Source organism: Pleurodeles waltl, chromosome 8, assembly GCF_031143425.1.
Source record: "Pleurodeles waltl isolate 20211129_DDA chromosome 8, aPleWal1.hap1.20221129, whole genome shotgun sequence".
NCBI lineage: Eukaryota > Metazoa > Chordata > Amphibia > Caudata > Salamandridae > Pleurodeles > Pleurodeles waltl.
Genome location: NC_090447.1, coordinates 423,889,265 through 423,906,575, shown reverse-complemented (window position 1 = coordinate 423,906,575; position 17,311 = coordinate 423,889,265). Strand labels below are relative to the sequence as shown.

Genomic DNA, 17,311 nt, shown 5'->3' with positions numbered 1-17,311 from the left:
GGCTAAATCCCCCCATCCAAGGGCAAGCACAAGGATCTCCCCCTCCAAGCCCAGACCTAAGATACACTCCTCCAAGCCCAAAGCCCCCGAGGTAACTGCATACCCCATTGATGCCCTTGCCCTGTGGAGGCCTGCACTGTGCAGTCAGGAGTCAAGTTGGGCGTCACCTTGGGCCCAGTGTGCTCGGGGCACTGAGGGACGTTCGGACTGGCCCTTGGGCCTGTGTGTACATAGTTTTATTCCTGATTTTTCCATTTATAATATATCTGCGCCACAACACGGTTGGTGTCGATAGTACCTACCTAGTCCTGGCTTTCCTTCCACATGTATGTGTGGTGGTTGTGGGTATTAGCGTGTATGCGTGTTTGTATGCATGTGGGTATGAGTGTGTGTGTTGGTAAGGGTGTTTGTGTGTGTGTGTGGGCGTGGCTTCCCATGTCATGTGTATGTTGTGTGTGTGTACTAACGTTCTTCCCTCCAGTGTGTGCTAGGCTGGTGTACTTACGCTTGGTATCTTTGTCGCCTTCGCTGGTCCAGGAGTTACATGGCCAGGTAGAGCAGTGGGAGGAGTTGCAATTTGCGTGCCGTGGTGCCTTCGGACACGTGCCTGTATTCGTGAAGGTGGGCGTTCCCTTTTATATTGATTGTTTCTGCCAGGCTTTTGGTGGCGGTGGATCCGCCCCGGAAATCCTGGCGGTGTGCACCCTCATAATGTGGTTGTGGGATACTGCCTGAACGCCGGCCTGGAGTTGGCTGCCGCCAGCCGCACCGGCCCCTCTGTAGTAGCAGGCCGAACGGTAACTTGGCTGTGTTCTGCAGGAGCCTTCCCAGTACTTGTGATATGGCGGCCTTCACCGCCGGGCCCGCGGCAGTGCGACCTCTAACTCCACTGTGGCGGTCCGCTGACCGCCAAAATCGTAATGTGGGCCTTCATCGCTTCATGAAATTCCTTGTGCGTCGAAAATTGAAGCACTGCTTGCCGAAATCGACACAAAGCCTGCCTTGCGACTGAGAAATCGCCCCACAGCCGAACGGAATGACGCAGCCCGACTTCACAACTGGAAATTCAACGCAGCGCCTGCCTTACAATGGAAAATTTTTACGCATCGCCTACCGGATCAATGCAGCGCCTGTGCCTTTTTCCAGCGCATCAAGGATTTTCATGCATCAACCCTGGGTGTCAAAATATCCCTGCATCACAGTGAGGTACCAAGACTGTGCACAGAAAAACAACACAAACCCTTTGCAGCGTGAAAAGAAACAATACATTGTCGCTGCCGTGTCAGAAAATTAGACACAACACCTTATTTTTCCACGCATCTCCTCCTCTGTGGTCTCCGTGCGTCATTATTTTCGAGGCATACCAGGTACTATGTGTAACAAAGAAAGAACTGTTTATTTCTAAGGAATTAGACTATTATAAACCTTTTAACAGTGATATTTCAAATTGAGCTTATTGGATCTTAGTCGTTTTGACCTAATTTTTGACAGCTGCCGCCACGTAACAGCAAACACTCTGCTTGCAGCAAGAGAGAGCTGTCAAACAGTTCTCCCGTGCTGTGAACAGGGGTTTCCTCTGACCGCTGCCAGCAGGGAGGCAGAGGAAGCATTGCTTTGTGACAGCAATGCCGGCTCCCACAGGAGGTGGGGAGCCATCTGGGACCTCAGGAGTCTTAAGGCTCCCCTTAGGTCCCCCACATTGACACTAATGCCAAGGTATGGTGTCCCCGGGGCCAAGATCAGCCCTGGGGAGAGGGGCCACGCAGCCCCGTCCCTCCGAAAAAATAAATAAATAAATTAGGTCACGCCCTGGGGGATAGGGCCCTGGGGCCGAGATCGGCCCAGGGGAGTGGGGTTATGTGGCCCCCTTCCCCAAAACAACAATAATGAAGTCAGGCCCCAAGGGATGGGGTCCCCTGGGTCGATATCGGCCCTGGGGAGGGGGGCTATGTGCCCCCTCCCCTCAAAAAAACAATAATTAGGCCAGGCCCTGAGGGATGGGGTCCCTGGGGCCGCACCCCTAGAGAGGCCCCTCCCCCATAAACAAATTAATAATTTGGCCATGTCCTGTGGCATGGGGTCCCTGGGGCCAAGCTCGGCCTGGGGAGGGGGGGCAATGCGGCCCCCCTCCCAAAAGAAATAATTAATAATTAGGACGGGCAGTAGGGAACCCCTGGGCTGAGATTGGCCTAGGAAGTGGGGCCATACAGCCCTCCTCCCCCCCCAAAAAATATTTAGGCTGGGCTCCGGGGAAAGGGGTCCCCGGGTCTGAGAGGGGCCGATCGGCCCCCCTCCCCAAAACATTTTTAGAAGTCTGTGCCCCACAGTGTTGGGGTTGGTTGGTTATAAGGATTGGCTGTAGAGCCTGGCCTGCACCCCCGCTGCGCACGGCCTTTGGCCTTGTGCAGCACTGGGTTGGCTGGTTATAGGGGTAGACGGCAACCGCCACCGCGTAAGGCTGTACGCGTGGTGGTTGTAATAACGTATAGTAATGAAAATTACTTAAAGTTTTTAAAAAACATTGAAATTCACTGAAAAAAACAAAGGCTACAGGGACGTTATAGTTAGGAAATAGAATTTTTAAAAAACAGAAATTCACTTTAAAAACCAAAGGTTACAGGGACATTATAGTTAGGCTCACATTCACCTGTTATAGTTGGAGTTATCTCAAGTAACTCGTGCCCTAAAGTAACTATAACTCACGCCTATGCCATGCACTGCTAATTACCCCACAAATTACAGCATTCATTACATCTTTGATAATATCAATGTAATATTTGCAGTAAAATTGTTGTCGAAAAAACTGTGCATGGCAGGGGTGCGAGTTATAGTTACTTTAGGGCACAAGTTATAGTTACTTGAAACAACTCTAACTATAACAGGTGAAATTCTATGGTTTGTTATGTTTAAAATGTGAGCCTAGCTATATTGTCCCTGAAACCTTTGGGATTTTATGTTTTTTTAAGTATATATATATATATATATATATATATATATATATATGTTCACCACCATTTTTGAACACAGAATGCCGGCACTCCAAACAGTTGTTATCTTCAAAGTTTATTTAGTATCCATTATATCCACTGTTAGTAACATTGCATCAGCTTGTATCGGCTGACACGTTTCAACCCATGCGGTCTTCTTCTTAGCCCAAATTATTTACAGAAGCCCCATCCCCATTAGAAAATATACTGAACAGTTTACTAAACATAAAGAAAATACTACCCATATTCATCGTACTGCAAAGAAAAACAAATTCATTTTGTTATAATTCTCAATTTGTCAAACCCCAATTACCATACCCAATTTGCCTACTAATGATATGTACAATACTGCTATTATTAAATCATCCAATTAACCACGTTATAGAAATATGGAATATATCTTCATTGATTTAATTGCCCGGTGGCTGTGCAGTAAATTATACCATTGTCTCATTTAATAAACCTATTCTTGGCTTAATCAATCTGCATGATATTATTACCACATAAAAAACAGTATTTTGGGGGGGTGAGCAAACAATCATAATACAAGCCCACTGTAATCTCCAAATCCAAGAACCCATATCAAGAAACAAAACCCTATTGCATTTTTTAAGATCATTTAACCAACATGAACATAAAGCTCTTCGTCCTGGTTCAATTCACACAGATGTCTGCTATTTAATCTGAATATGTACTCAGATTCCATCTTTCTGAGAGGCTGTTCCCTGTCTCCTCCTCTTGGAGTCAGCAGCACCCTGTCAATTCCAAAAAACGACATACTGTCAATTTTCCCCTCATGCAGCAGTCTACAGTGACGTGCCACCGGATAGTTTACATCATTATTCTTGATGGCACGTCAATGTTCTAAAATACGCTTTTTCATTGGAAAACTTGTACTACCCACATACTGAAGTCCACACGGTCAGGAAATAACATATGCAGAGAAATCAGAATTACAATTCAAGAATCTTTTGATTTTAGCTTCCTTACCTGTGGTTAAAAAGTATGTTTTACAATTCACACTATTTTTGCAGGCCTTGCATTTAGCACACTTGTAGAAATCCTGCTGACTCTCCAGGAAGGTCTCCCTCTTCCTTGTCAAATAACTATGTACTATCATATCCTGTAGAGAGCTACTTTTCCTATATGTCATTCTTGGATAAGGGTTAACCAACTGTCCAATCACCTTATCTGTTCTTACAAGGTGCCATTATTGTCTCATAATCTTCATTACCTGGTCTGAGTTAGCACTGTAAGTGATGATACATCTCAGAATATTTTCGTTCCTTTCTTTCTTTTTGAGATCAAGAGACTCTCTCTTTGTACCTCTGAAACCTTGTGACAGACATCTCTAATGAACCTTTACCGGATCAAGAATGAACAAATGAATATGATTGGGAGATTTTGATCTAGGGGAAATCCGGTAAAGGTCATTAGAGATGCCTGTCATATATATATATATATATACTGACCTGTAAAACCTTTACAACGAATATGCCTTTACCATTCATCCTTCACAACGAAATTAGTTGTAATGGCATGTGTAGCAAAGGAATATTTGTTGCAAAGACGTGTGGTAAAGACATGCATGGTAAAGATGGTTAAGCCTGCGTGGCAACTTCATACATGGTTTAGCCTTCGTTATAAAGGATGTTTTCTGATTAGACCAGTTATGGGCCAACCTAAAATGGTCATTGCCTTAAAAAAATGACAGAAAGAACAGCTTTCATTTGGATCTCAAAATTCTCTCGAGAAAATAAGCTGCTGTCAAACCAACAAAAAGGTGTCCATCCTGGTAGAAGTGCAGATTGTAATCTCCATCTCCATCAGGGATGATCTAAAGACATATGTAAGAACAGAGAATCAGCATTACTGTGGCACGATTGTGTGAAAAAACACTATATGACAGCTTGTGCAATCTCGGGAATGACCACCATCATGACTGTCATAACTGTAGGAAACATACATTTTCTGCATGTTCATCAGGATTCACACCTTTTTCTGGACCTTGTTTTTGCTGGTGTTGTGCAGCACATATGTTTGAAAAAGTATGCCCTCGTAGTGACTGAATGGGCAGAATCTGTTTTTACTGTATAATTTGTGGCTACATTTCCTATGAACGGGCCTGGTATATTAAACATGCTTAACTGATTTGTCTGCCTGGGAGAATGCTCACAAAACACTGTTATTTTCCACCCAGTTTTCACAATCTAATTTAGTCCTGAAATCCGATTTTGACAACTTTAGTGGAAAAATAACATAATAAAAAGGTACTTTGTGCTGCTTGAGCTAAAACTGGCCTAGAAGACATCCCTCCAGAGACACAGTACACATTGCAGGATGAAGGTAACAAACGTACTCTCCACGGGGCAATGGCTTGGCCTCTGGGCCCAGGAAGGCAGGGGTGTTTTTAACAACTGGCCACTTAAAAGGGATTACTAATCTATGAGGAGACAGAAACAATAGGCAGAACAAAGGACTGCCTTAACACTTCTTTTGAGTTGGAAGTGCCAAGTAGGCTGGTAGATCTGGCGACCTTCTGTTTGCCTGCTCCAGGGACACCAGAAGCAGAAGGACTCCTGACTCAAAGAGGGCAAGTAGACCACTGAGGACTGAACCTTGCAGGAGCTCTGGTTGGAGAGTGACCTAGTGCCCAGAAGCATCCCTTGAGAACCTGATGGCTGCAAGAGTAATCAAATATAACTTTTCCAGCAGTGGAAGAAAAGTGGGACAGAGTTATAATTATCCACTTCTGGAGGTCTGGGACAGGTACTGGGACTAGAGAGGGAACACCCAGGCAGGCAAGAAAAAACAGGTTTATCTATGTCAGAGCTTTTGGCTGCTCTGAAAACAGTTTAAGTGGGACCTTGCAGTGAAGGAATCTGGCCTTGTGGAGACATGCCTAGCTACAGCCTCAGCCTTGGACCATGCCCTGCTTGAAGATTTTACCTTCCAGAAAAAAAAACTTTGTCCACACCTAAAACCAAGGTGACCAGAATGACCCACTTGGCGTATCTGACCTCTTTTCATTTGCAGGTAGGCTGAAATCATGCCTACGTCCCGGCCAAATGAGAACAGATAGTTTTCAATGGTGGTTTCTTTTTCTAGGTAACTTTTGTCTTAAAATATTAAAAAGTCATATCTCCAGGTCCCCTTGCTCCATTTTAATTGTTTTAAGTCTTTTTACGCATTAAAATCTTTCTCTTTTTCTAAATTGGTTTGACAATTGTATTGTGTTGTTTTCTACGTTTGAAAATGTTGCTAATGGTTGAAGTTAACAGGCACTTCTTTGGGGAGCTGACTGCGGCTTGTGCTACAGCTACTAGGGATTGGGCTGTTTCTCTGAGGCTTGTTTTGAGACCTAACCAGTGTGTGTTTATTAAGTTGGTAATTGTCATTTTTCCCAAATCAATAACCCACTTTCTGACATTAACCTCTTCAGAACATATTGCACAATGATTGCATGAAATATTACATAACAGCTCCTGATTTCATGAATGTTTCATTATTTGTTTTCAGTTGCGTGCTAGCCCATTATATGGCCTGTTCACCAGCACTGCCATTTCCTGGCTCTAGACGACAACGTGCATTATCAGCTGAACTGCTACCGGCATGAACTGTAATATAACCTCTTTAGCACGTATATTGCATGACAAGGTGTATGAAAGCAGCCATAACATATTGTATGACAAATTGAATATTAGACAAGTTACAAATTGTGTGATAGCTTTCGTACACCTTCCAGCAGACAACCTGGAGCCGATCCTATGGCGGATAGTCGTATTTGGTGACTTTTCTGGATTGCACATCAACTGGGCTAAGTCCAAACTGTTTTTACCAATGAAATGACCTCCATGCAAGCGAGTTCCCCCTCATATGACGTAATGACCCGGTTACATACTTGGGCGTGCATATACATCAGAACAAAGAGCAGGTAATAAGACTAAACTGTGGCCCTTCTATGGACGATGGAATACTCAAATCAACTGCTGCATACTCCTTCCCCTATCTCTGGGGGGCAGCATTGCCATCATTAAGATGGTAGTTCTTCCTCAGTGCTTGTATCTGTTTGCAAATATACCGATCTCCCTCACTAATTCCTTCTTTGCAATCCTCAAGAGTTCCCTGCTGTGGTTCATATGGGCTGACAGGCACTCCTGTATCCGTTGAGACGTTTTGACACTCCCTTACGAGGGTGGCAGGTTTGGTGTACCTCATTTTTATCTGTATTATCTGGTGGCACAGTGTCAGTATGCCTACCACTGGTATCACGCAGATGCCCATTAGCCAAATGCTGTGTCTGAGAAGGATTTAGCAGCCTCCACACTGCTAAAGACACTTCTTCCGGCTGGCCATCCATTAGATCCAGCAGATATACAAACACTCTCCAATACCAGCTGGGCCCGGCATAAACTCGCCCAACTGTTGACTGGTGGCCTGCTGTACTCCCCTTCTATCCCATTAGCAGATAACTCATGGCTTCCCATTACACAGGAGAGGTTGGTCCAGCGCACCTTGAGTAGATTAGTCCTGCACACTTTTGGGGACCTTTTCACGGATGTCCATGTCTTCGCCAGAACTGAGGATGACAGGTTTCTAACCACAACATATATGGAACACTTTATTCTCTGCGGTCTCCAGAATGCCTTGAGAACTCTGATGCCCACTTGTCCGTGGGCACCATAGGAATTCCTGCCTCACTCCCTAATAATCACCAACAACGCAGGCGAAAGATTTGCTTCCATGCTATACCACACCTATTTAGGTCTCCTACCTGTCCGCAGTATTAAAAACCAAGAAGCCTGGGAGGCAGATCTGGGCCACACACTATCAGACAAGACTTCGTACGCTTGCTGCGCTCAAACACGCTCTGTCTCCCTCAATCACCCTCACAAACTAATACACGACAAATTTCTATGCAGGGCTTACACAATGCCTGCTGCCATTGCAACATAGAACCCTTGAATATCCTAACTGTCCTAAATGCCATACACCAGCAGCCAATTTTGCCCACATGACCTGGACATGTGGTGACAGAGCACCCTTTTGGAGGGATGTCTTTTTCTCTGTATTAATTTGATGGTAGGCACTACAGTTGCACCTAATCCCTTAGTTGCACTGCTGGGATATGTGGATGATATTCCTAAATCATTGAGACAGTTTACTGCCACTGCCTTACTTTTGGCTAAATGGGATCTAGCACTCCATGGGGTAACAAAGCGCTGCCCACAACGAAAGCATGGCTGAAGAGTCTTATAAACTGTGATAATACTAAGGAACTGTACGCTACTCTTCAACCACCCAAGTCCCGGCCAAGGGATATGTGGCAGCCACTAAAGGACTACTTAGAGACCCTGGACCCTCCGGAACTTCATACATAAATTTGGGGGGCGCTTTGCATCTTCTACCTGTAATGTTTGAATACATACGCTTCCAGGCCTCATGTATGATTGTTGTAGTGATATATTGTCAACTAATGGGCCTTTTCCATACTATATTGTTTCTAAATGCTGTTGCTCATTGCTCCACGTATATGATGAACTTTCCATTTGTGCTTCATCTATGATTTATGTCCCTCTGAGAATTTGGGAGTCTGATTGTGTCTATGTATGGTATGAAGAACAATCAATAAAGTTTTAAAAAACAAATTGTATGATAGCTTGGTAATAAACCGCATGACATTTTTAACTCAATATGCATTAAAGAGTAGACTGCCTCCAGTCGGCAAAGCCATACAGAGCCTCACTAGGGGATGGGGGTGCTATAAATGCCACCATAAACCATTACAATACAAAACGCTTCAGTTAAGATATTAGCACAATGACATTCATAGAGAAATGTATTTTCAGGAAATTCATTACGTGATTAAAATGTCATAAAACAATGCACATCTGATAGACGGCTCAGAAGAATTTGGATATTTTTTACATTTAAAGCATTCCATGCCAGTGAAAAAGTAGGCGCACCAACACTGGGGTTGTGCTTCTCAAAAACAAGCTCTAAACACGACATTTATTTTTGGTCACTGAAACAAAACAATACCTGTTCGAATGGTTTTAAACAGAGGTTTTTATGAAATGCTTTGCTTCAAAAACATAGTTCCACTCTTTTGCCACAGCAAATATCCGGATTTATGAAAACAAATGTCTCCTTCAGAAATTGTAGCGAACGTTCAATATATACATTCTTTTCTGTGCCTCCTCATGACCCCAGATCTTCAGGGAGTACTCCTTGGAAACCAGGAGAAAGAAAGCCTTTTGCCACTTTGCGTCTGGACTAGAGCAAGAGTCCAGTTCCAGTTGGTTTTGCTTGCATAGATGTCTTGGAATTTGTCTCTCTGTTCACCAGCAAGAGGTTAGCTTCTCTCCCCTTGGCGGTAGCCTTTAGACTTTGAGTTTCAAGGGAATGTTGGAACAGTTTCCAGTACTTTCCCAGACAGGGAAGCATTTTCTACTGTGGTCTCCTTTTTGTTGTCTCACATTCCAGCGTCATTCTCAGTAGTGAGTGAGGGGAACGACATTTTGTAGGACTGTACCACTAGTGATAGGCCAGATTCCCTAAACAAATCATATCAAAATCCCAAACAAACTGCGTACTTTTTCAATAGTATTTTTCAGTTGATTTGCATTTACCTATCGCACAGACCTATTTTCTATCTTTCCAAAATGTCACTAGTGAACCTTGTCTAAGTGTCCCTCTCTCTCATTCCTAGCCTGACCCAGTGCCCAACCCTTGTGGCCCCTTAATGACCAACGTGATGCACACCTCTTGCAAGCACCTTTCTGTTACGTCTGCCATGGTTTGAGACTGCAGTCAAACATTCCTTATCCCCAGCTTCCCAGAACATAAAACAGAGAGAAGCTGTAATTTCATTGTACAAGCCTTCCCAAAGTGACATTCTGCTTTGACCCAGAGTTGCCATGCAGGATGGAGGCTGAACTGACGAAGTGTATTGCAGGGGCGGCTCCTCCATTAGCAGCGGTAGCTGCTAAACCTTTAAAAGAAAAGGATAATAAACTTTGTTTATTATCCTTTTCTTTTAAAGGGGCGGGCCATGGGGGTGACAAGTAGTGAGGGGGAGTGCACAGCACTCCCCCTCACTGCGCATGTATGTTGGCGGCTGTCTCGGACTGGCCAAACATACATACGCAGTGTGCCCTCTCCAGCCCAGCAACACAGTTGCCAGGCTGGAGAGAGCCTGCACAGGCTCCCAGTCTGCATGGGAGCACCCTGGCTGGGCGCTCCCAGCCAATCCTGAAGCTGCTTTGAGCAGCCTCCGGATTGGCCGCAGGGCAGGCTGTGCCTGTAGCAAGATGGAGGAGAGGAGCGGCGCGGCGAGGAGCGAGGTAAGTTAAAAAAAAAATGTAATTACTTTATTTTAATGTTTATTCCTCCCCTGCCCCGCCCCTTCCACGCCCCGCCAGCCGCTCCTGCTGTATTGTCTTGGAAGATCCTCAGACCTGGGGTAATTCATGCCTTTTCTGAACTGAAAGGAAGTCTGAAAGAAAGTATTTAAAGGTGCTTTTTGAGATGTTCAGCCAGACAACATATGCTACTGAGCAAGTTTGTGTTAAATGCTTAAAAGGCTGAATATAACAACTTTTAAAAAATAACTTGATTTAACATATAAAATAAAGATTCGTAGCCAATGATTGTTGTTTGTGCCGGTTAGTTTATATGTCTTGTGAATAGTGCGCCTAAGTTCTCACAAATCAAGGTTAGGGATAGAGAAGTAGACTTTTTAAACTGCACCAATTTACCAAAGTGTAAGGAGGCTGCAGTTGTAGCACTCTGAGCACATGCTTCTCTAAAACATACAAGTAAATGCAACTTACTTTATTTCTATTTGAACATTGTGTAGTTAGTTCCTGCCGCTTCTAGGCACACTGTCATCTCAACTTTTACCTGAAGTCAAATTCAGTACTTAAATTTCCAAAATTGGTACAGGCAACAAGCCAAGCTCAGGCCTGGCTGCAGTGCCAAAGGGCTGGTCCCCAGACAATGCCCTATGTTTTTGTCCCCCGTGTGGGAGCAGAGATATTCACAGCAGCCCACCTGGAGTATTTGACTTTTATGCCGCCTGTGCAGCTTGTGTGCAAACACGGTGGTCTTACAGAAAAGTCTAACATGTCAAATAATTTAGTCAAAATGGTTACCATGTTCAGAGAGCTGCACGTGCTGTGAGGTTCTGCCGAGCAGCCCTCAGTGGCATAGGTCTACAACGCCAGCTACAGCGATTTACAAAAAGCAAAAAATCCATGGAAATAGACAAAAAGATTTCCTACACCCACCCATTTGGGCCTACCGGCTTCACACCCATGTACGCCTAGCTGGCTTTAGTGAATCATCTGTCTGTTCTACCAGTTCCCCTAAAATATTGATACACTTCATAATTTTTTCACTCAGGACATCTTGTAGTTTTCCAAAATGTCGCCCAGTATGCCATCCCCTTCATTCCTAGACATCATTAATATGTGCCTCAACTCCAGCATCCTTGCCTCCTACTCTCGTCACCCATCATCGTCTCCCATGGCCACCACCAACAATATCCTTCAGGTGAAATAACCACCGTCCACTGTCTCATGGTCACTGATTATGACTTAAAACTACTAATGTTAGTAAATCCAGTATTTAACAGGAGTCCAAGCATTTTCACACCTCTTCTCCCAGTCTGGAAGAGTAGCATTACACCTCTGTTGTCAGCTCATGAACCATGATTGTGCCAAACTGTGGTGAGCATGTGTTATTGTTAATCACAATTACAAAAATTCACCCACCGATTATATTTCATTATATTTCACGCTGTTCTTGTTTTTCGTGCTTGTAGGAAACCGCTAAAGTGCCAATAACTACAATCTGTATGCACCACCTTCATCATGACCTTACTATGTCGAGCCATTTTCGTCCAGAACTATTTATTGCCCGGGTGAAGTGGAACATGAAGCAACAGCTACCAGCTTGCTGGATTAATCTTCTACATCACTAGTTCTTAATCTTTTAACTTCTGTGAGTCGCTGCCGAATCACTACTGGAAGCTTAGGACCTCCGGCCTATGCAAATTCTACTACTCGAACCTCAATACAACACTTAAAATATAGAACCAAGTATATATGAAACACAAATCATGAAATAAAATGTATTTAATTCACACACAAACATATCTAAAAATCAAAAAAAAAATAATGGGAATTTTGGAGCTTTTCAAATTGCGGTTTTATTTCTAAAAGGCAAAGCAATATACCGGACTCTAGCATAGCAATTACATGCCAACATTTTGAAAAGAATAAGAGGGAGATTTCAAAATAAAATAGGGGAACTGTATTTTCCCTATAGACTTCTATTGAAGCAGAAGCAATTTTAGGTGGAAGACTGCTAAAATAAAGCTGTTTTTTTGGCTCACAAAAATCGGGAGTCTCGCAACTGAATCGGGTCTGTTGGCATGTATGACATCACTGGTCTTCTTTACTCTTAATGCATGCTCTCTTTTTGCCTGCATGAACCAGTGCTTCGATCCTCCATACTAGACTATGTTTGCTACCACCGAACATAGCTAATGATACAATTTAAGTTCTTAGCATTCAATTTCAAATTCCTTCACATATATAGAGCGTTACATTTTCTTTAATTTTGTTTTGCATATATATATATATATATATATATATATATATATATATATATATATATATATATATGTGTGTGTCAGGAATTGAATAATAACAAAAAAGGCACTCCCGGCAATTGCTGAATAATGACGAAGTTTATTTAAATCTTCAAAGACATTCCTCAATCCGGCTTGTTAAGCCTGGCAACGCGTTTCGACCATTACGGTCTTTGTCAATAGCCAAAGTCTATATATATAGAGAGAGAGAGAGAGAAAGAGAGAGACCTAGAAATGTCCCAAAAACTCTTACAGATGGCCTTTGATTGGAAGTGGCAGTTTAATAACAGCAACAGATCCATTGCTGTTATTGATACTTGCAATTAAAGCCCACCTGTGAGCGTGCGATTGTTGTGGAGCTGCAACATTTCTAAATATATTATGGGTTACCTGACATGTGGACACACGCCACCTGTTTAGAGTTAGGACAAACAGATATCAGGAAAAATGTGTTTGTTATAAAGAACACATACATATATATATTTATATATATACATATATATACACATATATACATACATATATAATAATCTTCTAATATTATTCAGTCACAAGCCCACGTATCCACTGACCAAAGGCTAAGGAATGCTGTTGTATATGATTTAGTTGGCATTTATTCAAAGTATTTGAGATTGAATTAATGTGCAGATGTCCTTTAGGTAGAAATCTGTGAGATGTTGCTGGAAGCACTCTGCTTAGTCTTACAGCTCATGCAACAGAGTATCCCAGTTGTCACCACTCTAAGTTTGGAGTTACTGAGGATCAGGATAACACAGTGGGCAGAAGGGTAAGCCGCTTCCACTATGGGGCTGAACCACTCCCAAAAACTATGTGCTGTTATGCTGTTGGTGACTTTGAAAATGAGGATGATGAAATAGACCAGAAAGATGAAGGTGAAAGCTAGCACACTTGTGACAGCCCTGTAGTGAGCCACCTTGTGAGAGTTTCCCAAACCAATATCATTACTCTTCCCCATTTGCCAGGTATGCCTGCCCAAGGACGCCACCAAGAGACTTGACGAGATGCAGAAGATGACAAAAGGAAGTGCATACCCCAATGTATAGACATAGACCATTTCCTCATAATAGCAACCCCCCGCTTCTAAACTGTGAACATCCTGCAAATCGGGCTCGCTGATGCTGGTACCGTCGGTGGTATTGAAGTAGCACAAGTGATAGAAGTACCACGGGGTTGGTAGACCCGATGCCAGTGATATCACCACAGAGCATGCCATCAGAAGGGGTATCAGCCTTGAGATTCTTTCCTTGAGCCAGAGGAAAACCAGATGGGTGAAGCTGGCAATCCTCACACAGTAGAACACATACAGCCATGTGGTCAGCCAGAAACAGGTGTAGCCGAGGCTCAAATCTACAGCTAGTAAAATCCTTCCAACAGTTTCATTATCATCAGGGAGAGACAGGTGGATGGCATGTTGCACCAGCTTGGTGGAAAGCAGGAATAGCCTGAACACGCCCAGGCTGGTTAGGATTATATCGCTAATGTTCAACTTCTTGCTCCTCTTCCAGTCTAGGACATTTACACCAACTATTAATGCATGACCAAGTATACCAATCAAGCACTCTATTCCTGGGATGACCTCCTGCAATGCATCAAGCATCTTCATCTTCAATCCCTCTTCCAGCAAGATCGTAGGGGGATGGACCAAGCAGGTCCAGGTAGCAGGAAAGTCTGCAATAATATGCCACTGGGATGAGGCGCTAAGGCATTTGCTTTATGGGCTGAAGTGCAGGAAGCAACATTTGGATATATTTCCAATGGAAAGCATTGAATGAAAGGCATTCAAATCTCAGAAGCTTGTTGACACAAAGACCTCGTAAGCCCCGAGGCATCCACTCTGGTGCACTGAAGCATTTCAGAACAGAAATGCAAATTCCCATATTCAAAAACAACAAGACCGACACCTCAGCCGATGAGGACATGTTGAAAAAAAGAACAAAATGCATTATTTACTTCGTTTGAGTGTTTCATTTGGATCGAACATCGATAAAGGATATGTGCTTTCTGTGTTGGACAATTCGACTTTGCATCTCACTCTAGTTTTCCTGTTTCACAAAAAGCAATTCTAATTTTACCTTGAAGTTGTCAATGTTTGTATTGTATTTCCTACTGTGTCTTCCTACAAATCCATCAAACTTCATTAATTTCTGAAACAGAACTGAAGCTGTTCCTTAGACTTTCTTACTGACTTAATTATGAAGAAATGTGTTTCACTCACATATGAAAGGAATCAAGTCCTATGGGTTTCAGCATTCACCATATCAATGTATAGGAGGCCAATGAGTTTGCAAACAAATTAACAAGAAGTAGCATATTTTTTTCTCTAGCGTAGTTGGAGTTGTCAAGTATGTAAGCGGACGGTATATCCCCTGCAACATACTTGTACAGGCCAAATAAAAGAGATGTATATTCAGTGAACGTCGGTGGGGTTGGGGTAGGCTCTGCCACCCAAGTTAACTCCATCCGCTGGTGCACTACCTCCTTCTGTTTAGGTTGCAGACTGTGGGGTCACAGGAACTGTCCTGCCTTTTTTTCTAGACTGGCTTTCTGAGAAAAATAAAGGAAATGGTTGTATGTCTCCCCAAGCCAAGATTCTTGGCACCCGCAGGCACCTGTGCTGCAAATCCTTAGAGATTTGGGTTGAGGCTCCTTGGGCAGCAATCACAGTATGACAATCCAATCAACTCACTCGTTCTCTGCACACTAATCGGACCCATGGCCTACAGCCTTCACCCGGAGCAAACCAACCATATCAAACCCCACCCGGTACACATGGCTTATGCCATCTCTATAAACCCAGCATTGCGCTGTGCATTACCACACTCCTCCCAAAAATACATCAAACAACATTTCACACAAACGGTTCCCACATAACATTGTCCAAGCATTCAGTACAAATGCCCTGACCCCAAACACCAACTGTTCAACGCACAAAGTCATGTTACTTCTGTGAGGGCGATGGGTCTGCGTGGAGATTGTATCGGTCATGACTCCTTCACTGGCTCTGGGGCTCAGTCATAACCTCCTCTGAAAAGACATTCCTCTGGGTGGGAACTTCCTGGCTGGAATCAGGTCGTTCAGTCATCGCTCCAGCTTGTGGGTTGACTGTCGGCATCTCATTTTCTTCAGCAACCTCATGACCACCTGATTCTGTTTGGGGTATTCAAGGAAGACATACACAATTGTTTTAACAATCTCTATTAGAGTTTTATTTTCCGTATTGGATATATAAGTCAGTAATCTCATCCATTCCTGTCTTTTATTTTCTTTCTTTAAGTGGTCGTTTCTGAAGTCGTTTTCGTTTCTTTTCTCTTACCTTAGGTCTGTTGTCTCTTCTCACGTCCCCTCCAACGTTCGAGGGACCAGGTGAAAAAAAACAGAATCGGGAAAAACAGGTAAGTGTACCCTGTCTCCTTCTTTCTCGTAGATATACATAACGTGCTGGGAAGGGAGGTACGGGTGAGTCAAGTGAGTAGTGATTCTGGGTGGAATTTATTATTTGTGTGGTACCGTGCACCCCGTGACGCACATGCGCATTATATTCTCACACAATGTAATAACCGTGTCGCCAACACCCAGGTGAATAGGGATTTATTCCCTCTTTTATTAGTGTCCGCTTTGGTTTGCCCCAGTGCCCTTCCCGCTTCCTCAGTCCCACCAGTGCCCTGTGGGGTTGTGGAAACGTGCACACACCTCCACACCTGGAGTTTACGTCCTGTCCCGCTTCTCTGTCACGTTCTCTTGTCTCTTTTGGCTCCCTGGTGCCCCTCGGCTCTGTCTCTGGCCTTAATCCTCCGGTGTCCTTCTCCTGGTGCTTCTCGCTGGCGTTTTCCTCCTCGCACTCCTCACCGGCGTTCTCCTTCTCACGCTTCTCACTGGCCTTCTCCTCCTCACGATGGATATCCTGGTCATGGGCAGAAGTCCAGCCCTCTCTTCTTTCGTTGCGACACCCGGGTACTGCAAAAGCAGCCCCATTCTCTTAGTTTTTAACTGGGTTACCGCAACCCTGTTAAACCACCATTGGGACACACACCACCTCCTGCAGAGCTGTTGACTTCTTTCAACCCTAGGAAGTCTGGGCTGTGACTCCAGGACCTTATAAAAACCGTTACGCTCAGCCTCTCTTCCAGAAGAAAATAATAATGCCCTATTTTGGACTGACCCTGCATGAGGCTTGTTCAATAGGGAGCCTGAATGTGCTCCCTCGATATCTGTTTTTCTACCAATACTATCCCTTGGGCCTGCAGTTCTCTAATTTTTGCTCGTTGGCCCCTGCAGATCATAGCATTCTTTTCCCACCGGCATTGTTAAGCTAGGTCTCCTGACAGTCATTCTGAGAGCCATTCCGGATGATGTGTGATTATGTCTACAGCGCTCCACCCCAGTTGGGCTAGACCTGGGGTGAGGGCCATGATCATATGCAGACTCTGATGGCACTCTCTCAGGAAGGAATGAATGGCCCACTCGACATTCTGGTTGGTGAGGTCAGCAATGCGGACTACATTTGACAAAGTACTCTAAAACATTCTGCTGTGCAGTTGTCCTGGGGCCTTGGGGGTGTGACCTTGCAATGCTTCAACCACACTGATCTGACGTAGTCCACTAGTTCCTGCCCCTAGAATGGAAGACTATTGTTAGTTTGGATCTT

At 44.0% G+C, this 17,311-nt stretch overlaps 1 protein-coding gene across 1 annotated transcript; it reads right to left on the bottom strand.

Moving 5' to 3' along the window:
* Positions 1-13,300: 13,300 nt before the first annotated feature.
* Positions 13,301-14,269, bottom strand: LOC138249526 (taste receptor type 2 member 40-like). The gene has a single exon (XM_069203476.1). It carries the CDS (start codon positions 14,267-14,269, stop codon positions 13,301-13,303), a length of 969 nt encoding a protein of 322 aa, XP_069059577.1.
* Positions 14,270-17,311: the final 3,042 nt, after the last annotated feature.

What these genes read in the sequence shown, in the direction of transcription:
- LOC138249526 (XM_069203476.1), bottom strand. Translation starts at nt 14,269, where the DNA reads ATGAAGATGCTTGATGCATTGCAGGAGGTCATCCCAGGAATAGAGTGC.